General features: G+C 39.0%; 1 protein-coding gene across 1 annotated transcript in view; it reads left to right on the top strand.

Annotated features, from left to right (window-relative positions):
* COL19A1 (collagen type XIX alpha 1 chain) overlaps positions 1 to 24,666 on the top strand; it is a 313,602-nt gene extending 288,936 nt beyond the window's left edge. The window contains exons 44-50 of the mRNA XM_021692008.1: positions 1,905 to 1,940; positions 2,077 to 2,121; positions 4,714 to 4,884; positions 6,623 to 6,689; positions 17,318 to 17,446; positions 24,293 to 24,370; positions 24,548 to 24,666. Of these exons, the coding sequence (XP_021547683.1) occupies positions 1,905 to 1,940; positions 2,077 to 2,121; positions 4,714 to 4,884; positions 6,623 to 6,689; positions 17,318 to 17,446; positions 24,293 to 24,370; positions 24,548 to 24,666 (645 nt within the window). The remainder of the gene's footprint in view (positions 1 to 1,904; positions 1,941 to 2,076; positions 2,122 to 4,713; positions 4,885 to 6,622; positions 6,690 to 17,317; positions 17,447 to 24,292; positions 24,371 to 24,547) is intronic.
* The last annotated feature ends 1,085 nt before the right edge of the window (positions 24,667 to 25,751 follow it).

Below are 25,751 nucleotides of genomic sequence, written 5' to 3'. Positions count from 1 at the left end.
GTCATCGGTTGGGTGTAAGGAATCAGGTGATGATGCTGGGGATCTGAAGACACAGGAAAATCTGTGAAAGAGTACTTTGGAAGAGAAGGAAAGGGAGTGGAATCCGGAAATCCAGGATAGCCTGGTTATACAGAGGGGCTACTTGCCATCTGCCTCCGTATGTTTAGGTCGGAACAAGTGAGCAAGGATATGTGTTTTTCTTCAACCACAGCCAGCCGCTCAGGTGCAGACATGTGGTAGACAGAAAGCTGGTTATACCCAGGGATGGAGCTCTTCCAGATAAGTGAGATGGGGGGAGGGGGAAAACAAATCCATTCAGGTTATTCTAAAAATCTCTAAAAGCAGTACTTGTCTAGGGAAAGCAAGTTAATAACACCTTTATATACATGATAGTCTTTGATGAATTACAAAAAACAAAAAAAGACTGTACAGTTATTTCTTTTCTTACATTGTTACCAAAAGCATGAATTCCATTTTTTTTTTTTTAAGATTTTATTTATTTATTTGACAGAGAGAGACACAGCGAGAGAGGGAACACAAGCAGGGGGGAGAGGGAGAGGGAGAAGCAGGCTTCCTGCCAAGCAGGGAGCCCGATGCGGGGCTCGATCCCAGGACCCTGGGATCATGACCTGAGCCGAAGGCAGACGCTTAACGACTGAGCCACCCAGGCGCCCCGCATGAATTACATTTTAACACTAGATTTATCTTCCTTTATTCAAGTGATACAGTTGGGTTTTTTTGTTTGTTTGTTTGTTTTCTCCACATCCTCTCTTTAATCAGCTTTATCTTTGTTGCTTGTGTTTCTGGATGTAATAAATTCTTTGAACCATACACTGCAGGTAACGTGTCCTTAGTTCAAGTACTCTAGATAATTCCCAGGGTGTTTCAGAGAGGTTGGGGGACTTTGGTTGGGTTATCAGCTGTGACGGGTTTTAGTGTAATTTACAGCAGTGAAAACATGTGCTTGTCTGCAGTTCCAGCCTTGTAGAATCCATCCCAGCACAATAAAACTCTCCTAGGCTTTTCAGAGGAGGGTGTCCATGCAATTGCCTGCTGGCTAAGAAATCATTTTCCTTACCTTGATCTCTCTCTTCAAACCAAATCTCAAAAACACATCTGCTGTTGGACTCTAGGTATTTGATTTGACCCCAAGTGCTTTTCCTTCTCACATCTCCTGGCCAAAAGTTGTCTCTGTCTTATAAATCTCTGAGCAGGGGGGCTTTATTTCCTCCTCCAGAACTGCCTTGTAAAGTTTGGGAAACTTCCAGGTTAGTAAACCACTACTTAATGCTCTCAAAAACCATGATTACAGATTTCTTACTTTTCTTTCATATCCTCCCACGGAAAAATAACAAATTGTTCTCGGGCTGACAGTTTATTTCACAGTAGGATCATGCTCTGGCCATGTTATGAAATTTCCCCAGCAGCAACTGAGACCATTTACTGAGAATGACTCTCTGTGCTGGAAAATTGTTAGAGGGTAACGATAAACACCACACACCAGCCACCCAGCACCACGGGGCACCTTATTTTTCAGATTGTACCAAACAGAGTAAGTAAGGAAAATAACCCCGTTGACTATTTACAGTGAGCGAGGCATTTTGTGTTCCTTCACCAAATCCTTAGTTTTAAAGTCACTATCTTATCCTCACTTTATAAGGAAAGAAGCTGATGCTATTAAGGTTCAGTAAATTGCCTAAAGTAAATGGAACTTGTCAGTGACAGAGTCAGAATTTGAACTCAGGGCCATCTATTCTATCAACATTGTTTTCTGTTTCACCACACTGCCACACCAAAATAGCAGAAATATGATGACTAAGTCCTCGAAACTTTACCCTTTTATTGTGTTTAACTATGTCTACCGATGTAGAATTAGAAATATTAATCATCTTTTGTCTTTATAGGGAATAAATGGAAAAGATGGATTACCAGGTACTCAGGTATGGAAAATAACGCTTCAAACAAATGTTCTGATGTAAAACCTCATCCGCAGTACCTGTCGGAATACTTGACTGAGCAGGCTGGGGAAAAATCTTGGCAAGCAGTGATTTTTTAGTATTGACATTTGTTTTTCAGGGTATCATGGGTAAACCTGGAGATAGAGGCCCCAAAGGAGAACGTGTATGTATATTACTATTCTGATCATGAGTTAAGCCTGTCTGTTGCAACTGCCTCATCCTTTGAGTTACACAGTGGGTGTGTGGATGCCTGTAAATCTCCCAGTATGACACATCTAGGGTGTATGTGATCCAAGATCTCTTCTGGGCATCAAATAGGCCAGTTAAAGGACCCAGAAGCAGGCCGTATGGCAGGTACCCCTACAACGATGACCTTTATTTAGAACTAAGTCTAGTGTGCTATCCCAGCTTTGGGGAGCTTTGATCCTCCTGTCTCAGACACATATTCCTATCATAGCGATCACCACTTTTCTTGTTCCTTAGAGTGGGGTTTCTCAACCTCAGCACCGCTGACGTTTGGAGGCAGACAGCTCTTTGCTGTAAGTGTCCGTCCTGTGCACCACAGGACGTTTTGCAGCATCCCTGGCCTCTAGCCGCCAGAGGCAGTGCCTCCAGCTCCCCTCCAGTTGTGACAACCAAAAATGTCTCCAGACATCACCAAATGCCTTCCGGGGACCAGAGTGGCCCTCAGGGAGAACCCCTGACCTCGTGGAATACGAAGTCGAGGAAGGGGGGTGGTGTGAGGAGGTAGAGCAGTGGGAAGTGGACCCGAACAGAGTGACGAGTCATGCCAATTCCGTTATATCCTTTTATTGTAATTGGTTTGTTTGTTGATGTTGTTCCAACTTCCCATTATTTTCTTTTCACTGCAAAGATTACTCAAGCACTGTTATTCAGTGGCTTTCTCGTGAGGGCTGCTAGTGTGTTGCATGTGTGTGTTTGTGCACCCGTGTCCAGTTTACTCGTTTTTACTTACTACACAAATAATTCATGATAACTGAAGGACTTGTGAAAACAGAGATAATATAAATAAAAAAGAAAGAAAAAGGTCTACATTATCCCACTGCATAGAGATAAGGATTCTCGATTTTGGACAAGCACTATTTTGGACATATTTCTATTTCTCTTTTACACATAATATGCATATATACTTAATGTATCAATACAAATGAATATATGCTCTTCCAAAAATGTGTTCAGACTGTTTTGTAAATGACTTTCTTCACCTAACAATATATAATGACCATCTTGCCATGTCAGTAAATATAGATCAACAGGTGACTTTTAGTGGCTATGTTATTCCACTGTTTGGATATACCTTACTTCACTTTCCTAGTCTCCTTTTTCTGGATATTTAGGTTCTTTCTAGTTTTCATAATAATAAATATCACTGTAATGAACATCCTTGTGCCTATATTGTAAGACAATTTTAATATGCTAAAGACTGCGATTATTTTGCACATGATCACAGTATTGATCAGCATGTTAGTACTTCTTTATTTTTTTTAATTTGACTCATCCCAGGTATTTCCCCAAATTTGAGTTGATATACTTGTATGCAGATACATTTGTATAACTAAGACAGTAGCATTGAAATTAGGTCCATCTGCTTTTTCTTCTTTCGACATGGCTTCTTTCTACATCTCTTCATTCCATGATCGAATAGATCCCTGTAATTGTTCATTTGTTTTCATTACTTTTTTTAAATCAGAAGAAATGGAGTTTGGCCTTTTGCACAGTAGTCACAAATAAAAGAATAGCACAGTGAAATACAGGGCAGCCTCAATGCAGCATCCCATCATATTTGGTATGATCATCACCTCCTGGCACTGTAGAACTGAGTATTTGGAGTATCTGTAACCGAAACACCCTATGGTACATATATACACCTCTCTCCTGACCCCCCACCCCTAATGCACAAACACATGCAGTAGTAGATACCTTGCTGGATAAAAGTCAGCATTAAATAAACTTCTTATTACAGTCAAGCCACCTAATACTATCTTATACCTAGTTTACTATGGCACCTTACTCAGTGAATTCTCTCATAGTTCATTTATGTTATTAAGTATATGATCTCAGTGATGACCCTCCACCCCAAGCACCTGCTCTGAACTTTTTCAAAGGCTCTCCTCTCTCATCTTCCTGAGTTGTATATCTTTGGGACACAGCATGTATACACACACACACACACACACACACACACTCAATACACTATAAAACACGAATAAAGAAACCAACCCACAGAATCTAATAAAGATTCTGATAAAGGTAAAAGAAGAAGAAAAGCACATGATTTGAGAAGGATTTTGAGGGTACTGAAGTTTTTACTTGGTGTAAAATCTAGGTGACCATCTTCATTCAAGTGCAAAATCCTCTTGGCCATCTTCCTTTATTATTGCCAAGGAGACTCAGGCCTGAAATGAGAGCTGCTGTTGACTTTCAAAAGTGTCATCATTCTAGACTAGCAATCGAGTACAGCTAACGTCGTCACTAGCTTTGTATGGGTGCCTTCAACATGCCAGGCTTGTTCTAAGCGCTTGACTTGACTCACTCATTCCTCAGCAGCACCCTTCTTAGTGGGTACTATTAATATCTCCACTTTATGGGACAGGAAACCGGGGCACAGAGGGCTTAATTCCCTTATCCGAGGTCCCACAGCTAGTAGATGCCACTATGAATCCAGAACCTTTGCTTTTAACCACAGCTTATGTGTTCTCGAAGAGATCATTATTATCAACTTTTTCCTTAACAGGGTGACCAGGGAATTCCAGGGGACAGAGGGCCACAAGGTGAACAGGGGAAACCAGGCCTTCCAGGCATGAAGGGAACCATAGGTCCTGTGGGGCCACCTGGAAGCAAGGGTTCCACGGGACCCCCGGGGCACCAAGGCCCTCCAGGCCATCCAGGCGTCCCAGGCACTCCGGTGAGTGGTGCCGAGAGCTCCAGTAGCTCCTGGCTAGTATTGACCACATATCCCTTTTACAGTGAAAGCAGTCATAATCCTTTTAAAAGAAATAAAATGAACCTAAACTGCTCTCCACAAGGGTAGCGATAGCTGCCATTTATTTCAAGTTATGTACCAGATCCTCTGCTAGGTACTTACTATACATTACTTCAGTAGATTCTCACAACTAGGAGCATTGGTGTCCTGTAGGCCCCACTTTACAAATACAAAAGCTGGGAGTTGACTTGTTCAGGGTCACAGTTATTTAGTGGGTTAGACCCACATCTGACGGACTCCAAAGCCAGGCTCTTAAATACCATCTATAATGTCTCCCTACACTATATAAATGACATATATCTGTTTTATATTAAAACTCTATTTGTTGAATATGTGAACAACAGCCCTGCCTTGAGTGGTACTTTGAGGTGGAAAACAGGCCAAGAAGGAGTGTCTGGTTAAGGAAGCCCATGTTATTATTAATATCCTCAGGAGGGGTGATGGATGGCCATTCACAGAGGAACTTAATCAGAAAATATCCTTGTTAGGGAGAAAGGAGGGTCCTGGAGTGGGGAGGGCGGGATGGGGAGTGAAGGACACACTGTCCTCAGATAATCAGCCAATACCAGATGGAGGCCAAATTGGGCATTCCCACAATATTGAGATTCTTTATTTTTACCCACTCTCCCGAGGCTCTACTTGAATAAAGCCTGTATAATGAGCTCGCAGTGCTGTCAGTAATTGGTATTAGATGCATTAACTCAAGTTAATATGTCCCATATACCATGAAAATAAAATGTTGAAAGAGAGCATTTTTGGAACTATTCTGTCCTACAGAAATCATCATTTTATGAGCCCATCACATTGTCTTTAATGCCACACATATACCTCTAGATAATAACCACTTAAAAAAAAAAAAGAAGAAGAAGAAGAAGAGTAATAAAATACTTTGAAATCCTAACGATCATGAAAAATAATAGCTCTCTTTTAAAAAATATCAAGGTACCATAGTAAAATATTATTATTATAAATGTTAGATTCTTTGCCAAATTCATGTAGCTTCATTTGTCGAGGGGTTAAAAATTCAACTGACATCATTTACCTACTTCCCTTTCTCATGTCCCATAGTGTTTTCTATTAAAAAAAGAAAATTGCTTAATACAAATATGCTTACAAAGTGTAAATTACAGAATAAACTATACTGTAAAAATGACTAAAACTTCGTAAGTTTTATCCCATGAATAAAGCAATTTTAAAGAATAATCCAGCATACTTGGAGTTCTCTTCCTTTAAAGAAGCATAGTATTAGTTAGATATTGACTTTACCAGTGCCCAGGGATTGGTTAGAAGTTAAACTGTTCCTGGGATATTAATGTCATGATAACACTGTTCAAGTTCTGTAACTTCAGAAAATGAAGTAATAGGAAATGTCTTTCCTAATCATATGAAGCCATGTCTCTCCATTTAATAAGAAATATGTTCGAATCACTGGTTGTGATTCCAGCCCACAGCTTTTAAAGCAATTATGCACTTCAAGTTCTTCTCAGCATTTGATCAAAATAAAGATATTTATTGCCTAATATAGTCAATTGCCAAAAGCATTTTGTTTGATAAATGTATCTCCACAGAAGTTTCAAGTATGCACACCAACCCAGGATTTCAATTCTTTATTCATTTGTTCTATGCTCTACTTTAACAGACCTTTTTCTCCCTTCTTTAGGCTGATGCAGTTTCATTTGAAGAAATAAAGAAGTATATTAATCAAGAGGTTCTAAGGATTTTTGAAGGTTAGATCTACTTAATAAACATTTCTGAACTTTTCACCAGTTACTACCTCCCATCCACTGTAGGGGATCCCTTCAGCACTCTCTCCAAAGCTGGCCATTCAACAACAATGTTAAGAGGCAACCTCTTTTATGAGGGGGATGAGGCAACTCTCTTAGACAGAAAATTCTTCCTGACACTGAGTTAACTTCGCTTCTCTCTAACTTCCTCTCATCATTCCTGGTCTTTTAAATAGCACAGGTAAAGTATCTTCCTCTATTCCCATGACAGCCCTTAACAATATTTTTCCATATCCATAGTACTCATCCTTACTTTTCTGTAGTGCAAGTGTATCTAGCCCCTCCACTGTCACCACCCTTGAAAAACACTTCATTTTTTTTTAAGATTTTATTTATTTATTTGACAGAGAAAGATAGCAAGAGCAGGAACCCAAGCAGGGGGAGTGGGAGAGGGAGAAGCAGGCTTCCCGCTGAGCAGGGAGCCCGATGCGGGGCTCGATCCCAGGACCCTGGGACCATGACCTGAGCCAAAGGCAGATGCTCAACGACTGAGCCACACAGGTGCCCTGAGAAACACTTCATTTTTAAATGACCCTCATTCACCCAGGAGTATTTTGACCAAGGCAGAGTACAGTGTGTTTTGATTTAGACCTGGGTCAGCAAACTTTGGCCCACCAGTCAAATTTGCCTGCCCCCTGTTTTTGTGTGGCCCACAAGCTGACAATGGTTTTTACTTTTGGGGGGGTGTGGCAAGGGGGAGCACGTAAGGAGTGCATTTTTAAATGCTTTTTTTTAAATCAGAAGAATATTTCATGACATGTGATAATGATCTGAAATTCAAATTTATTTCCACAAATAAAGTTTTATTGGAGCACAGTCAGACTCATTCTTTTAGGAATTTTCTCTGTTTTCATGCGAGGGCAGCAGAATTGACTTGTGGTCATGGGATTGTATAGCCTGAAAAGACTTAAATATTTATTATCTGACCCTTTGTAGAGAAAGTTTTCTAACCCTTGATAATAGACTTCAATAATGCTGCCTATGATGGCATCCTTTAAAAAAAAAAAAGGCTTCATTGATTTTGATTTTTCAATTAACTAACAACCCTGGATCTTGTTTACACAAATTTTTAAAGATTAGATGTTTTTCATTGTGTGCTGTGTCCATTTTTAAAATCTAAGTGTGTGATTTTATGTTTCTTCATATTAAATTTCAAAAGGTTTGTGTTCACACATTGTCCCAAACTGAAGATACCTTGTGGAATGTTGTCTTACTGTAGGGCAGGTGGACTGACCCTCATAACTTTGTGCCATCTCTGAATTTTATAACCATGTCATCATTCTAATTATAGGTAGAAATGTTGGAGGAAAGAGTCAAGAGTCAAGGATTAGGCCTTTCTTAATGCCACTGCATTCCTCCTGTTCACTTGTTAATTCTATTAATCTATTGTTTCAGTGACCTCTGAATCCATATAGTTTTCTAAAATCCACTCTACATTTTTTTAATCTGTTCCCAAGATATCACATGATTTTGTCAAATGACTTGCTAAAATCAAGATCACTCCCCTCAACTGTGAGCTTAATACAGTGGGGAATTTTTGTCTTTAAAAAATGAATCCGCATTGGCTCTCCTGGTTCCTGCTTCTTTTGCACAGCATCCTTTCTTTGCCAAGCTAAATATATATTACTGAATTTTGCAAGGAATAAGATTACAAAATGCCCCAAGTTCACGGGAAGTCTTCCTATTGCAAACATGGAATTAGCTACTCTCCTAGAAGCTCTGATTATTTTAAGCAGTAATTAGTATTAGAGACCAAAATCTCAGTGCTTGAGTATACATTATCTTATTTCACATGAGCACTAGAGATAGAACAGAGTAAACACAGGAACTTTGGCTGCTTCAATGACAAAATAGAAAAAAAAAAGTGTTTTTTTTTAAAGGTAATGAATTCATGCTGTTGATTTCAATTTACATTGATCTCTACTAAGTATCTTTACCATGCTCTGGCATGATAGGTCATTAATACAATTGTCCACTGTGTTTTTATTTCAAGCTACCAGTTTTCTCTTTATAATTTTAATGTTGCCCTTCAGTCTAGAAATCCTTTTTTACTATCTTTTTTTCTTTTAATCTTTGAATCAAGCATCATGGGAAAGAGCCTCCAAACTTTGCAATCCAAACATACCCTCTCAATAAGCACTCCTCAAGCATCACCTGCCTGAAAAAGAAAAAGGCATCTCGAGTGCTCCAGAGAAACACTGAAAAATATAGAGGCATAGACAGGTCCAGCTGATTTGCAGGACTCAATGCAGAGTGAAAATGGGGGTGCCCTTATTCAAAAATGATTAAGAATTATAAGACAGCCATAGTTAAATACTATACCAAGCATAGGGCCCTTTTGAGCAAGGGACTCTGTGTGACTGCACAGGTGGGTTGTCCTTAAAGCCTGCCTGGGCACAGGACTTTTAGGACCTCAGAAAGCATCCACATGTTTAGTAGACACAATCACGGAAGGGAAAATACCAGCAAATATGTTTTTGAATTGTGATCTAAAATTCTCCTTTAACTCTTAATGTCCATGGGCTCTAGTGTCAACCGTCTTTTATCTCAGGCAGCTTTAATGCAGAATTTCAATTCCTTAAATGACTTTAAATTTAGTCTGAGATGTGGGAAGTGTTCATTTTGCCCAGTGGACCCTGGATGAAGGCATGGCCTCTGGTGGCCTCCCTGTTGCGTTCAGCAGAGGAGACATGCCACTTGCATCCACAGAAAGCTTCCTGCTGCCCACTCACAGGCCATTGTGGGGTTATTCCTGTGAAGGACTGTGCCTTCTGAGGAGAGAGATCAGGGGAATTGGACCACTCTCCACCTGTCTTGGGGCAGGCTCTTGCGGCTCGCACTTTCTTCTAAGTCTGTGAACTCCCCCTCTGCTGTTCTATCCCAGCTTCCTCTCCCAGTCATTCCCTGCCTGCCAGGAAGCGAAGGGTGCAGAGGCTCCCCCAGGCCTCCTCTGGCTCCCCCCCACCCCGCATCTCCCCCAACCACCTTCCCCAGTCTCTCCAGCCTGGCGAGGTCCCTCAAAAGCCACATGTCTTGTCTCAAAACCATATTCTAAGGTGGCCCACAAGGAAATTTTTTGGGAGACTTGTAGACTCTGAGACTCTGAACATGATACCCCCTCTCCTTTCATCTTTGTCGGTACCAGTCCAGCAACACTTTCTCCCAAACAAAATTGTATCGAAACCCAAGATTTGGTTATTTAGCACTTGAGTTAATTTGTCCCAAGATTATTCCAATTCAGTCCATTTAACTTTCCAATTAGAAGTCACTTCTCCAAGGCTTCTGAATACCATTTACAAAAAGGAATAAGGAAAAACTCCATTTCCACAAATCCTAGAGCTCCAAGGTCACATTTCTCCCTTTCAGAAAGCTTTCTCTATACAAGCAAAGACTAATTTTCACAGGACAGTGGGCTCAGTGGCAACTAATGTTTGTCTCTACCCCATTCACCCCTGCACAGCTACAGCCTCGGGGGCAACTCTCTCTGCCCAGCAAGTCGTGCACTGTCTATGGGGGCTCAAGGGAGTGCTGGAGAGAGCCCGCTCTCCCACTTTACCATCCTTTCACTGGAGGTCCACACTGGAGCCTATAGTGAAGCCTAGATCAAAACCCCAAACTTGGGCTCTCTAGCTCCCTTCAGGGATTTCCAGGTGGCCCCTTCCCACAGATCTCACACTTTGGGCTCTGTCCCAGGCCACCAAGCCCTCCTTCAGCATCCCGATGCCCCCATCTCAAACCTAAGCATGGTGGAAGAAGGTGTTTTCCTATCAACCCCAAGTCTGGGTTTCTGCTGGGTCACAATGGGCAAATATGTGCCCAGTCCAAAATTAAATTAAATTCCCTATTTGATTAGCCAACAGATCAAATCCTTTTGCAAATAAGGTGACTGCACAGAGTGGGGCAAAATGCTGGGTGTCTCAGCTTAGCCTCTTTTGGCTTTATGAGGGCTTTGCAGCTACCCTACAAATTAGCATCTTGCAAGATCTGAGAAGCTTAATTCTTGCTATGACACCACCCTATTATACTTGGAGATTTCCATCAACACGCAGGAAGAATTTGCCAACCTGTGCAGAAATGTGGATACATATCCTGCTTTCTTGGTTCTTGAGACAAACTTGGAACCAACTCCAACTGTGGGAAGAGAGGAAAGTAAGTGCTCTGTGTCCCTGAGCAGTATTTCTGCCTCCAGAGCCAATGTCCAGGAAAGCCCCTTTATCTATGTTTTCTCCATTTTCCATACATATATTTCATATATATGTGAATATTTATCCTGTTCTCTTGTTTCAAGTGTAACACCTCTCTCGCATCTCAACAACTAAGTTACTAATTTACATATGTGTATGTATATGCATCATATATATACACCTCACCTGATAAGAAACATATCTTGAAGATGTACATATACCTTTTAAATACTTTGCACAGCATAGCCTCTATTTCTTTCAATTTGCCTCTTTCCATTTCTTTGTTTGGGTCTGTTGTTCAGCTTATAGGATTTCCTTTGTGCCAGTAATCCTTGGATGTCTGTTCATACAAAAGAGTAAGTTCTAAAAACCTAATCGAAAGTTATGAGTGAATGGTGGGACTCATGCACCATGAGCTTCACTGTAGGGTAGTCTAACTGGGCTTTTTAATTGAGAGGACTTCGATTTCAGTGCCTTTAAGTCCTTCCTCTTATTCTGGCCAGATTCCCCAGAGGAAACGCTTCCATTTCCTGCCTGGCTGCCAGCATTTGGAGAGCAAAGTAGGAGAATAGGACTGAAAACAAAAAGAATAAATGTGCACTCATTTATTCTTCTTGTTTTCAGTTAGGGAAGCCCAAGACTCAGTGGGATCTGAGGGCCCCCCAGGGCACACGTGATCTATTTACCTTTTTTTTTTTTTTTTTGCTAGGTTTGGGGAGGAACAACTACCCAGCTGTATAGAGAAAGAAATTTCTAAGACTACTTCTTAAACAGGCTTTCGGCTAATTCTTTTTATTTTTCTTCCCCTCCTTTACCACACTTCCAGAAGTAACACACATTGCCAATTCCTGAGACTTTTAAGGATTCTGTGGTTTAGAACAGGTTGTCAGTTTCTAGTATAAAGATTTGGTTTTCTTGAGTCTGCTAAGTCATCTGTCACTCAGCCTCTGGTTCTCAGCTTCCAAAATTTTGTCGTGTTGTCTTCTTTCATATTCTCCCCATTCTTATGCTTTTATGCCTTTAAAAAATATCTTACTATTGCTTTAAAGGGATTCGGATGCGTGTGTTTAATCCACCATCTTTACCCAAGGTAACATTTCAAAGCAGCATGCTTACAGTGGTGGCAAAGGATTAGGTCAGAAATACAATGTAGCAGTAACAGCCTTTGGGTTATGATGAAGCACAAAATGAATATGAATCCAGCAAATGATACTGTGGAACTCACAGTTAAAATGAAACTAGAGAGTAATTATTTGAATATATGAAAGGAAATTACTCTCCTGATATTTTCTGCCCCTTAGGAGAGAACTGTATCTAATTTTGGTTTCCACGTTTAAGAGATATTATGGAAAAGCCCTGGAATAGTGAAGCCAAAAAGTGATTTACAAAACAGATGACCAAACCTATGAGTAAAAGTTATTTAACCTGAAGACTAAGAGATAACAATAGTATCAAGTAGATGACTGATTTCCCAAGGGAAATACTCATTGACTGCTTTCTGTTTCCATCATAGAGTAACAAAAGAAAATAAGTTGAAGCTGTACCAAGAAAATGGGCAATTTAACATTTGAATGGCCGTTAGGAGAAAACGATGAATTTCCTTATTTGGAAATATTTACAAATTCTGTCTGTGAAATAGAAGGTAGACCTGGGCCCGATGACGTCTGAATGCCCCTTCATTCTCCATATAATATAGTTTATCAGCACATTAATATTAATGTCTGCATTACGTTGATGAGTCCATTCTCTAAGGAAGGCAAGCCATTGGTCTTATTTGTTAGAATGACTGTCCTGGGTTTGCATTGGTAGATAGAATATGTGTGCTTGGTTTATGTAAGCTCCTATCTGAACTCTTCAATTTCCTGCCTCCTTAGAAAGCATAGTCAAAATGGTTTAATTGACCAAAGATCCCTGAAAACAGAGAAAAGGCAATTAAGAATACAGGTCTTTACAATTTGTTTAGAGGCTCAAAAACATATTGTTTTAAATTATAGAGCATTAGAGTAAGGTTCAGAAGAAGTAATTATCCTTTTGCTAAATGAGTATTTCTGAGTATATCCTGAAGCTAGATAATTTATAGCTAAAAGTAATTATCTTTCTAAAAGAATTCTGTTTTACTAAAAATATTAAAAACACCTAAAGCAAACACTTATAAATTCAATTTGTGCATTAAAGAGGAAAAAATTAGTACTGTGAATATTTGTGTTTAGACACTGAAGGTATTCAAAGAGATATATCTCAAATTAATAAAAATTATACTGGGGCTCCTGCGTGGCTCAGCGTCCAAGTCTTGGTTTCGACTCAGGCTGTGATCTCATGGGTTGTGAGATGGAGCCCTGACTGGGGCTCTGCACACAGTGGGGAGTCTGCTTGGAGATTCTCTCTCTCCCTCTCCCTCTGCTCACCTCCCCCCTTGCACAGGCACTCTCGCACTTGCTCTCTTTCTCTCAAATAAATAAATTTTAAAAAAAAGAAAAATTGTACTGAAATACATATCTCTTTTAAGTGCAAAACAAATAATATGCAGAGTTTTGAATTGAATTTCATATTTGCTTGTAAAACACCCAGTTTACAATTTCATATAATAAAGAGATATCTACATCCAATATAATGATTTGCAAAACTATATATGCTAATTACAAACTTGTTTTATCTATTTAGTTATTGGAAACAAATGTATGAACATCAACCAAACTTATCCCAGGTGGGTAGTCAGGTAATTAGAAGTTTTGTCCAAAGACCCATAATTTAATGTCACTCAGGGATGATTCATCAGATCCTCATTGGTCTTCTCCCATCCCTGTCAATCCGTCTGCATCCAGAGATTCACATCCTGTGAATGTTGTGATGCTTCCATTCCGCTTGCTTTATAATTTGAGAAAAGGAGTGTACAGTGATTGCTCCTTTGATAATTATACCTAATAGTCCATGTTTGTTAGGACTTTTCCCCTAATAATTCTATTTGAAAATAAATTTGTTTTACTTTCTCAAGCAGCACAAGGTCCTACATTTTTTAAACAAAATTTTTTATCAAAAGCCTATTGAAAAATAGGTTTTACTAAGGGATAATTTGCTCTTTATAAGAAGTTTGTAAAACACACATATCTGCTTAAATGAAATGTGCCCTTACAGTTCAGCTGAATGAGCTAAACTGAGTAAAGAGGCTAGAGAAAATTGGAGTAACTCTTCACAAGGTCTTTATGATTTGGCCTTTGTTTTTTCTAATTGGCAGCTATAGTTTCCAGAATGTTGCTGTCATTTGGTCTTACCTACAAAGTAAACACTAATTTAAAATTCAGTAAGAAAATTTTCTGGATTTGTCTGCACCAAACCCATGCTGAATTCTTTACATTAAAGATTCATTTTTTTCTTACACATTGGATGTATCCTTGAAAAATTGGGTGTAAATTAGTTTTACAAATGAAATCATTTGAATTTGCTTTTTGAAGAAAATATGTGAAAAGAAAAAAAAAGGGACACCTGAGTGGCTCAGTCGGTTAAGGGTCTGCCTTCAGCTCAGATCATGATCCTCGGGTCCTGGGATCGAGTCTAGCATCGGCCTCCTTGCTCAGTGGGGAGCCTGCTTCTCCCTCTGCCTGCCGCTCCCCCTGCTTGTGTTCCCTCTCTCGCTGTCTCTCTCTTTCTCTCTCTCTCTGACAAATAAATAAATAAAATCTTTAAAAAAGGAAAAAAGTAAAGAAAAGGAGAAAAGAAAAAAGAAAAAGAATGCGGTGAGTATCTTTTGTCATGCTAAAGATATGCCCTGCTCCAGTTTCTGTTTTAAATCTAATTATGCATATATTCTATTTTTTAAATGTGAGATATATAAAATATAAACAAACCAAGCAAGTTTAAATAAAGAATCCAATGGTAGATTGTATTTATAATGGGCTTTGGATTAATTTGCATTAATGATTTCATTAAAATTAATTCCTAGTGTAGTAAAGTATTGAATATGGTTTTGAGGAAAAATTGAACTGGATAATGGCCTAGGTAGACTTTATAACTGAGAAGTCAAGAATAATAAGTACAATCTTGGAATGATTATTCAAAAAAGCAATTCCAAGAAGGAATGTCTTATATTATGGAACAAGTTTTTAGTCATAAAATAAAGTTTATCAGCAGATAATCTTTATAGTGTCAGGGGCTTATAAAACATGGGTAATAGCACAGGGTGATAATCTCTTTCAGGCTTTCTCTGGGATTCCTGAATAAGAGCACTTAATGCAGAAGGTATAAAATGCCCGATACACGGCCCTGCTTACAGAGAATGTTTAATTAATGTAATTAATGATATGTCTTATTTAGGAATTTATTTTAGTGTGAAAATTCTCAATTATATTTTCATATTTCCATTTTCTTTGAACTTCCTCAGTTTCCAGATCCTTTCAATTTCATGAGTTACTAATGCACTGATGTTCTGTAATATACTCACTTTTATCCAAAGGCATTACTGATTTATGAATAAGTCTCCTAAATAAAGTATTAATAGTTGCATGACACCAATACCACCTATAATGACACTTTCATGGGCTAATGACTGAGCTCACCTTATAGAAGCCCCTTTAATCAGTCCTCGCTTCCTTCCCTGGGTTCTTTCTTTAGGACCCAGATGAACAGTGTTAGGCTCCAGGTAGTTTGGGGAATGAACAAAAGGGCAAATGGCAATGATATGTTCCTTAAGAAGGCAGCATTACTTTTGGGGGAAGTATTCAATTCATAAAGGTCACATCACTCAACACCTGCAAAAGATTTTGCTGTTTTTATTGACATTTCTAAATGTTCTGGGTAATTTGTCAACTTCTCATAACTTGTGTGTTCTTCATTACAATGTCTTCTTCAGGTTCACAGAAATGTGTAGAAGCTTTTATTGTTTTTACTCTGTCTACAATTGAAATTCAGTGAGAGCATGCTCATTGGTACCAATGCTGAATTTTTTCTTTGGCCAAATTAGACATACTCCCTACTAAAACCGTGACTGAATAATGGGACTAACTGGGAATAAAACCAGAAAAAAAGAATAATATTGAGGATGTATAATAAGATTAAAAAAAAAAAAGCAAAATTTGGGGCACTTGGGTGGCTCAGTCAGTTAAATTGTTGCCTTTGGCTCAGGTCATGATCCCAGGGTCCTGGGATTGAGTCCCACATTGGCTCCCTGCTCCTTGCTTGGTGCGGAGCCTGCTTCTCCCTCTCCTTCTGCCGCTCCCCCTACTTGTGCTCTCTCTCTCTCTAATAAATAAAATAAATTTATTTATTTATTTATAAATAAATAAAGCAAAATTTAGTTGTTGACAAAGTACAATATTTTCCCAGTATAGGAATTAAACAGTGAAATCATAGTGAATATGGAACGAATGACCATTTTTTTAATAAAAAAATCTATTAATAATGCAGTTTTATTCAAGGATATGAAGTGTCACGTACTATATGAGTTATCTATTGTTGCATAAGAAAATACCTCAAAACTTTAGTAGCTTAAAACAGCAAACATTTATTATCTCACCTTTTCTGTAGGTCAGGTACTTGATGGGTTGCTTAATTTTTGTTTCTGGCTCAGAGTGTACAACGAAGTTCCAGTTAGGATGTCAGCCAGGGCTGCAGTCATCCGAAGGCTGGACTGGGGCCAGAAGATCCACTTCCAAGCTCACACACGTGGATGTTGACAGTGGCCTCAGTTCATCCCCATGTGGGCCTCTCTATGGGACTTCTTAAATGTCCTTACTACACAGCAGCTGGCTTTCCCCAGAGTGAGCAATCCAAGAGAGAGAGCAGCCAGGAAGCCACGGTGCCTTTTCTGACTTAGTTTCCCTATTTGCACAATGTCAATTCTGCATTTCCTCTATTCATTTGAAATGAAAAGTAACTCCAGCCCACACTCAAGGATAGGGGAATTAGTCTTCACCTAACAATTCCATTTGGAAGAGAATGTCAAGGACTTTGTAAACATATTTTAAATGACCACACACATTTACAACATTGCTGGAAAGTGGCTTAAATTTATTATTAAATTTATTATTAAATTTATTCCATCTTTTAATAGAAACCCAAAATTCTCTCCATAAGTCATTACCAGGGTTTAATTAGATTTCAGGCTAGTGTTCTCTCCAGTAGACTTGCCGCATCTCTGAAGCACTGAAAATTCTCAGACCCTCTGATTAGCACAGGTGGTCTGCATTTATATTCAGACAACTTTATACAATCCATTTTGTTTGACCAATCAATAAGACAACTCTCTCAGCAGTCAGGCCAGCTAGTAAATTAAATGCGCTTAAATTGAAAACCAAGTAGGGTTTTTTGTTGAATTTCATGTAAAAAATTTTGAAAAATGTTGATGAAAAACTGTTTCTGTTACATGATATACTCTTTTTTCTTCCATAAATGAAGAGAGGATGGCCGTGTTCCTATCGCAGCTCAAGGTGCCAGCAGCAATGTTGGCTGCTCAAGCTCACGGGAGGCCTGGTCCACCAGGAAAGGATGGATTACCTGGGCCACCAGGAGACCCTGGACCCCAAGGTAAGTCTTCAAGTATAATATTTGTTTAGAACATGCTGATCACAGTTAAAGCAAATATATATGTATATACATATATATGTGTATATATGTACACACACATATATATAATGATTAATATAGAATATCTTGTTCATATTTGACATTCTAGAAGTTGATTTTTAACTGTTATGACTTCAAGCTTAAAACTGGCTAATAATTACCTGCTACTCTAAATGTATTTTAATAATATTTGTTATAAGAATAACTGCAACAATAATGGCTTATATGTCATTATTTTGTGGGAATCAGGGTTGTTTATGCCTCCCTACTGATGTAATTTGACAACAACAAGAATCATCTTAGTATCTTGAAGAAGCTGAGGAGTATTAAGAGATGCCACTACAGTAGTGATTTAGGTCCGAGTAAAATTTTGAGAAATTTTAGAATCCTTCCCATATGGTTTCAAAAATGTTTAAAGCAAAACTTAAATTGGCAAAAAATTATTTTTCCACTGATGACAACTTGACAGAAGACATGATTTTGAGCATAGCTTGACTAAATTAAGCCAGCAAGGTCATTTTCTAGAAATCTGGTTAGCAATCAGCAGAGAAATCAAATAGACCCTGGTTTAGAGGACTCACAACTCTGACAAGGAAATATTAAATCCAGTAAGTACATAGCATGAAAGATAAAACCAGAGCAACTCCTTTTCGTGTGTTACCATTGAGGAGCTCAAGGGTCCTCCTTGAAATATCAGAAGTTTGTATAAAGGAGAAAACAGAGAGTGAACATTAAAATTGCAAGAGAATACAGTCCAAAATACTATCTATGAAGAGAATTATTTTTCTTTCACTAGTTCACTGTCCTTCCTATGAGCCTGGTTTTCCATAGGAAGTGCCCAAGTGACTGACAGGCCCTTCCTTCTCTGAGAGAAAAACTATCTCCAGTCACAGGGTCTGTTAGAGTCTTACCCTTCAGTCACAGCTGACAAGGCTTTCGGTTTAGTTAGCACGATGTAGAACAACAGAAACATCATTCTAGTTCACCTAAACTAAACAGTATATTCTACCTTTCCCTGAGATCATAGAGAAGTTTGGCTGATAGTTGGAAGAAAATGTGTAGAAACGGGTGTAGCCTTCTGGGTGTACATGGTTGTGTAGAAGGTAGTTAATTATTATCTTCCATTAGTTGAGTCTGTTCTGAAATCAGAGTCTATGAATCTGGAAGAAAGAGCTTGAAGACTCATCTAAAGATGGATGATGCCTCAAACTATGTGAAGGATAAGAACTGTTAACACCAATAGCAGAAAAAAATATCTACTGATGCTTCAAATAGCTGTTCAGAGAGGACAAGTACAGTGGGGAAATCAGGATTATCAAGGAAAATAGTTCTGGAACTGGAGACATCTGTCCATACAAACTCCAGGCTTCAGACTCCCTCCCCATGTAGGGAAGGCCCATCTGGAAGGCTCTCAGTCAGAGACAATGCCAAGACAGCCATGTTAGTGAAGCTTTTGGAAAAAGACTATTCACCACTCAATTTATCTTCCATTTTGTGAAAGATTTCTGTGGGATTTATCTATTTGCTTAAGAAATCTTCCAGACTACTTCTACTCCTGATAAGACTTTTTGACCCAATTCTTGAATTGGAAAGACTTCCTTATATGATTTCCAACTTTTTAAAAACCAGTGTTTGGTAAAATTGACAAAGCTTGTGCTCGCTCTGACAGCATGACATATGTTAAAATTGACAAAACTTTAGTCCCGCCATGGAGTTTCTAACAGACGTATCTTCGACTCCAGCTCAGTTAGCTGTCTCTTCAACTTTCATATGATAGCTCCTTTCTAGTATTTGTTAAATTTGCCAGAAAGGCCGTGGAAAAATAAAAACCTACATAAAATGGGGTCCATTTTTAAGGAATATTTGCCTGTATATGCTATGCTGATAAAGCCACCAAGCAATCTTGTTGTACAAAAGAAAACAAGAGGCTGCTGTTTGATTTTTGGTGCCTCTCCAAGAGTTCACAAGTAATTGAAGGCTTTGTCTGTGGTAGAGAAATAGACAGAAAGTGTTCAGAAGATAAAGTTATGCATATAGGCTCCAAGTTTTGCTCTGCCTGACTTAAAAGTTTTCTCCAAAAGGAAAGAAACAAAATGCATATAAAACTGTTACCCTAGTGTCCATTGCAGACGTCAGATGCTGTTGGCTGAATTAGTCCTCTTCGTGACACAGCATGATTGAGTTTGAGAAAAGATTGAGGTGAGAAAAGCAGCACAGAAAGGGAAAGAAAGTGTGGGCACCGAGCCTGGCGCAGCATGTTCTGCCCACTCATTGATTCTGTTTGATGGTGGCTCTTCTGCAATTTCTAAGAGACATTTTTTCCAGTGTTTATTAGGAAAGAAATCCACTTTCATTTAAAAAGTGGCTTGTGGGCGCCTGGGTGGCTCAGTTGGTTAAGCGACTGCCTTCGGCTCAGGTCATGATCCTGGAGTCCCGGGATCGAGACCCGCATCGAGCTCCCTGCTCGGCAGGGAGCCTGCTTCTCCTTCTGACTCTCCCCCCTCTCATGTGCTCTCTCTCTCATTCTCTCTGTCTCAAATAAATAAATAAAATCTTTAAAAATAAATAAATAAATAAATAAATAAATAAATAAATAAATAAAAATAAAAAAATAAAAAGTGGTTTGTATTGAAATGTGTACTATAGAAGGAGTCCTTTATTATCTTATTACCTTAAGAGCAGGACAGAAATTTAAAGGGGTCTCATAAGTTTCCTGTGCAATCCTGAGAAGCAGGAGACCTGCGGAGAGCGATGAGAACTTTGATGCAAGACTAATATCAGCACTCAATCCTAGTTGAGAAAGGGAGGTACTGCTCCTACCAAGATTCTGACAATGAAAACTTGGATCCTCTTTCAGTGGCCTGGTCTTCTTTTGATGAAAATAGAAACCACTGTGATTCTGAGTTGAGACACTTCATTTGCATTTTCCCTGAAGTCCCAAAGGGGGTGATCGTTGTCTTTTTTAAATTCAAAAGCATTTCTAGACAACTTTCTATTTTAACCATCCTGTGGGTTTCTGGTTATTGCCTTCCTTCTGCAGTGAGAGAACTTTCCTTGGTGTTCATTCCCACCTCGGATCTGCAGCGTAGGTTCCGATGGCTTGTGCAGCGGGGGTGAGCAGGAAGGTGCCACACCAGGATCAAAGAAGCCCAGTGACATGATGCAGCTGGGTTTCCATATATACATGAGCGAGGCAGATCTTCCCATCAGCCCTGATCCTCTTGGGCAAGTTTTATGAGAAAGAACTTTATTTAAACTGTTTTCAAACACAACTGATTCTCCACCTCTGAAAATTCTGAAGAGCAGATGCTACGCTTGAAAGCCCTGTTTCAGAAAGAACCCCGCCCACAGAGTGGATGTGGAATTAGTAGCGGAAAACAGATCCGGTCATTCCATGTGTCCTCCATCCATTTTGAAAGGACATTATTGGGAATGGTGGTTCCTACTTTTGATTTTTAAAGTTTCGCTGTTACTGGTTTATAACGAAGAAAGCCTTCTGTTCTTTGTAAGCCAGTGCCCCATAGGGTAGTTCATGTGACTGATACGGATCTGACCTGGCACACTGGTTAGTGGTAAGGGCCTTAGGAAACGGGAGGCATGTGTGTCCACCATGACTGAGGCGCATGGCAGCCCGTCAGTGGGCTGGGCCACAGGAGGCTGAACGACTTGTGATGTGTTCCGCACATCAGGACAGGAAGAACTGTCCCTCCCCAAATGCTGGAAACCCTCCTTTCATGGCCATTTGTATGCAGATAGATGCACTGAATTGCAGTTTAAAAGTAAATCCCTGGGGTCAAAACAAATCTGTCTGCAGAAAGTACATCCAGCCTGCCATCTAAAACACTCCAACAAGCACCAAGTTTCTTTAATGACTAGGACATTACTAGTCAGATGCTGTAGATTAGGACATCACTGTGGTTTTCCTTCCCCACCTAAGCTACAGGATATCAAACTGTCACCCTGTATCCTTATAGACCATAGAAATACGAGTCCATTGATGGGTAGACCTGCCTTTTATTCTTTTCCAAATTTCAAGACAGGCCTACCCGGAAGGGGTGAAAAGCTTAATTCTAGAAAATGGGAAAGCTTTTACTGATTTTATTAGCATTCTTATCTGAAGTTTTGTTGTGAAGCAATTATAAAATAAGACCCTATGGCTTTATGGCAGCCTTCCTAAGGAATTAGCTTGAGGCCTTATTAGGAAAATTGAGAGTAAAAGCTCTCATGTGCTTGTATAATTCAACAGCAATAGTAGATAGTTATTAACCTAATGAACTGAGAGCTTTGTACAAATAAATCATTACATTTGACAGGAAAAATGTAAATGTTACCCTATTCTGCAAATATGCGAATTACTGTTTCTTGTTTTGTGATACCATATGCACTGAAATCCACGTGGAATAATAAATTTTTGCCTTATATTAAAATCTGAGAACTGAATTTGAGTATGTAAGTTTTAGCAGATACCGACTCCATTTGGAATTGTGTTACAGTCTTGTTAATCCACTTGGTAATCAAAAGTTCATACACGGTTTGCTTTTTTCTTTCTTCCTCATTTTTTAGCCTATGATCTCAAGCACTTACTGAGATAGCTTGAGGGTCAACGTTATAATTTTTCACAGTCGTTGGACCTGGTTGAACTATCAAATACACCTCATGTAACACATGTTATTTTACTGCAGAAATGTTTAAATAATGGAATTGGAAGGGTGCTTTCAAATGACCCTAAATATAAGCATTTTTTCCTTGTTGTTCACACAAGTTAAATGAAAGTCACTTATGTAAAAGAAATTCTGGTAATATTTTGAATTTGAATATGTATCAACTTCTGATATCATGCCACATGTTCAGACCACTATTGTCTCTAAAATCTAGGATTATATTGAATATCCATAACAGTCTTCAAGTATAAATGTGTGAAAATTTCTCCCGGGATATACTTCCAATATGCACCTCAAAATATATTTCCTGAATGTATATGCTTTTTTCCCACTATTTTCATATTTATGATCAGGTCACGCCTCTAAAGTAAAAAAAAATAATGGTGTGGTGATCCTATTGCTGATATTATTTTAATTATAAGGTATGTACTATATGGTCAAGTAAAAATGAAGACTGGCAACCCCAAAACTGATGTCTAATTCTCAACAATAATGGGAAATCATTTTTCTTACATTCTGCTCATAGAAAACATTAAAATTTCTTCTCTTATCATGTTCTGCAGTAATAACACACCTTTACAGAAAGGCACAACTAAGTCAGGACCTACTTCTCCTACCGAGGTGCTCTCCTGATTATCTCTGTTGGGTGTTTGCATGTTTCTGCATGACTGCTTTGTTCATTTTGGACGAGGTGTAGTCTTTAAGCTGCTGTTTAAACATGAAAAGTTGGAAATTAAACTCTATTTACCATCATCATGAAACTCTTAGAGCCACAAAGCCTTTTTATCAAACAGAATCTTACATGGATGCCAATATATAAAACACAGATCAAAAGTGTTATATGCTTTATATTTTTTTACTTGCAATTTTATCTCTTTTAAGTATCATTGACACACAATGTTACATTAGTTTCAGGTGTACAACATAGCGATTAACAAGTCTATGCATTATGCTGTCCTCACCAGGAGTGTAGCTCCCATCTGTCACCACACAACACTATTACAATATCACTAACTATATTCACTACGCTGCACCTTTTATTCCCATGACTTATTCATTCCATAGCAGGAAGCCTGTATCTCTCACTCCCCTTCACCCATTTTCCCCATTCCACCATCCCCTCTAGCAACCATCAGTTGGCTCTCTGTATTTGTAGGTCTGATTCTGCTTTTGTTTGTTTATTTATTCACTTGTTTTGTTTTTTAGATTCTACATATAAGTGAAGTCATATGGTATTTGTCTTTTTGCTTTTTAAAAGCAGAGATAAGGGCTCCCAGAGGCAGAAACTACTCTGCACTAGTCTAACTCATGTGACAACAAGCATATTCAAGAATAAGAATGATTTTATCTTAAAATGTATACAGATCTTAGACCTAATTCATTTTGGCTAAAGGATCTTAAATTGATGAAGTGAGCTTAGATGAATCCCTCAACCTGCTTGCTTTCTAGCATTGTTACAGCACCTCGTCCTTTGGAGTTACGAACTGCCATGTTAAAACCATGGCCTTGCTGGTTTAGCTTTCCTCGGAAGAGATGTAATGCTGATGTAGTCAGTGATTTGAACAAAGACCTGATTTGTCCTCTCCTGACTTCTGAGATGGATGGCTTTCCATATACTCACACTCTTGCTGTCATTTATTAAAATCATGAATTTTTGTTCCTTTCATTCCCTTTAATTCTTGGACTAAGGTCCAGATTCTTGTCATAACATCTTGTCCTCATACTAAGCAGAACTCTGGCAGTATACTTCTTATATTTAGCCTGTATCTAGCGTCCAGTCAGAATTGAATTGAAGAGGGTTCACGCACCTTGTCATAGCTATTTGAAAGATGATATGAATGGTTGATTTGAGTTACTTAGGTATCATTTTTCAGGGTCAAAAAATCTCACTATCAATAGTTTGACTAGTTGGAACTTTTATGGTAGCTGCATATTTCTAAGATCCTCATTGCATATTGCACCTAATCTGATATGTAAGCCTAATGTGATTATAATGCAAAACAGATAGCTAATATGCTGCTTATGTTAAGTGAAGGAGTAACATAAAATACATAGTATGGATTAAGAACATGATTCTTGCCCATGCTCTGTTGCCACAGAACACTCTTACTTCTTGTGTCTCTCTTTTTATGTATCTCTCATTTAGGCTACCGAGGACAGAAGGGAGAAAGAGGGGAGCCTGGAATTGGGCTTCCAGGGAGTCCGGGTCTTCCTGGGACTTCAGGTAATAGTGATATTATCTTCACAACACAAGCAAGCCTCTAAAACCAGGAACTGCACCTTCTCGCCTGTGGCCCTTATGTGTTGCTACAGGTGAAGTTGAATGACCCATGTTGGTTGGAGTGAGGGAGGAAGAGCCATATGTGATCTGCATTCTGATGGGGATCTTTTATTTCATTAGCTCCGGGTTTGCCAGGCTCACCAGGTGCCCCAGGGCCCCAGGGCCCCCCAGGACCTAGTGGAAGATGTAATCCAGAAGATTGCCTCTATCATGCCCGTCAGCAGACAGGTGGGAAATAAACACACCTGGGGAAGACTTGACATTGAGCTATCTTAATACTCTCAAACCCTCATGATATATGGGTGGCTTTTTTTGGTTTTTGTTTTTGGTAAGCCAGACATTAAAAGCAACAGTTGGAATCCTATAATTGGGATAGCAGCATTTTCAGCTTTTCCCGAATTCATTCCATATGTTTTGCTTCACCATTACTATGATTTTTATTCAGGATCTTCTATGAACTAAGCAAGCAGATCTTGTCATTAGTTCTTCTTCAAGATGAAATTACATCTTATGATTTAGTAGGCTGATGGTGATGTACATTTTCTAGACTTATCAACTTGTATTTGGCCTTTGATTTCTGAATTTTAAAGTTTCAGACTTCAAGTTTTCTTGGAGTTTAAATTTACCATCATTGCTAAAAATTTCAACTTTTTTGACATAGTGCATTGCTCCTGCTCAATGTTTTTTGAAGACTTTTATAGCCGAAGATTTCTTATACCATCCTATGTCCATCCTGCTTATGCAGAGAAATAGATAGGCAATAAGAGCTTCACTTCATAACTCATTTTGGAAAAAAACCCAGGAGGCTATTTTATCAGGGAGCCCAAAACCCACCATAGCCAACGACTGAAATGATTTTGTTAATTCTGTATAATGAGCTCAGTTCAAAGCAATCACCACTGGCATGAATATGTGCTGCATGAAGAGGGGAACAAAGTCCAATTGTACAAGAGTCCCACAAGAAAAGCCCAACACTGCAGTGTCTTTGCTGAGTTTCTCATTTGGGAAACAGAAGGCAGTTTTCCCTAACAGGTGTTTGATGGTGGAGGCATCAAGCTGTCTTTGGTACCTTTGAAGCTTACATGGCCTAGCAAGGTCTTGGGGTCCTGGTATCCATTATCCTTCTGGCTGGATCACTCTCCGATTTTAAGACAAGAACTGGCCATCAGAACAAAGGATGGGATGTGTAGCAACTGGGAAAGAGACCCCTTGATCTAGAAGATGAAGGTGTGGTGCCTGCAGATGCGTATTGAGGAGGTGAAGCCCAAAAGCTCTTACGGAGAAACAGTATTCCCGAGAAACAGGGCAGCCAAGGAAAGCCACG

The sequence above is a fragment of the Neomonachus schauinslandi genome, chromosome 8 (genome assembly GCF_002201575.2).
Source record: "Neomonachus schauinslandi chromosome 8, ASM220157v2, whole genome shotgun sequence".
In the NCBI taxonomy this organism is placed as follows: domain Eukaryota; kingdom Metazoa; phylum Chordata; class Mammalia; order Carnivora; family Phocidae; genus Neomonachus; species Neomonachus schauinslandi.
Note: the sequence above shows the minus strand (reverse complement) of the source record. Positions and strands in the feature narration are given on the sequence as shown.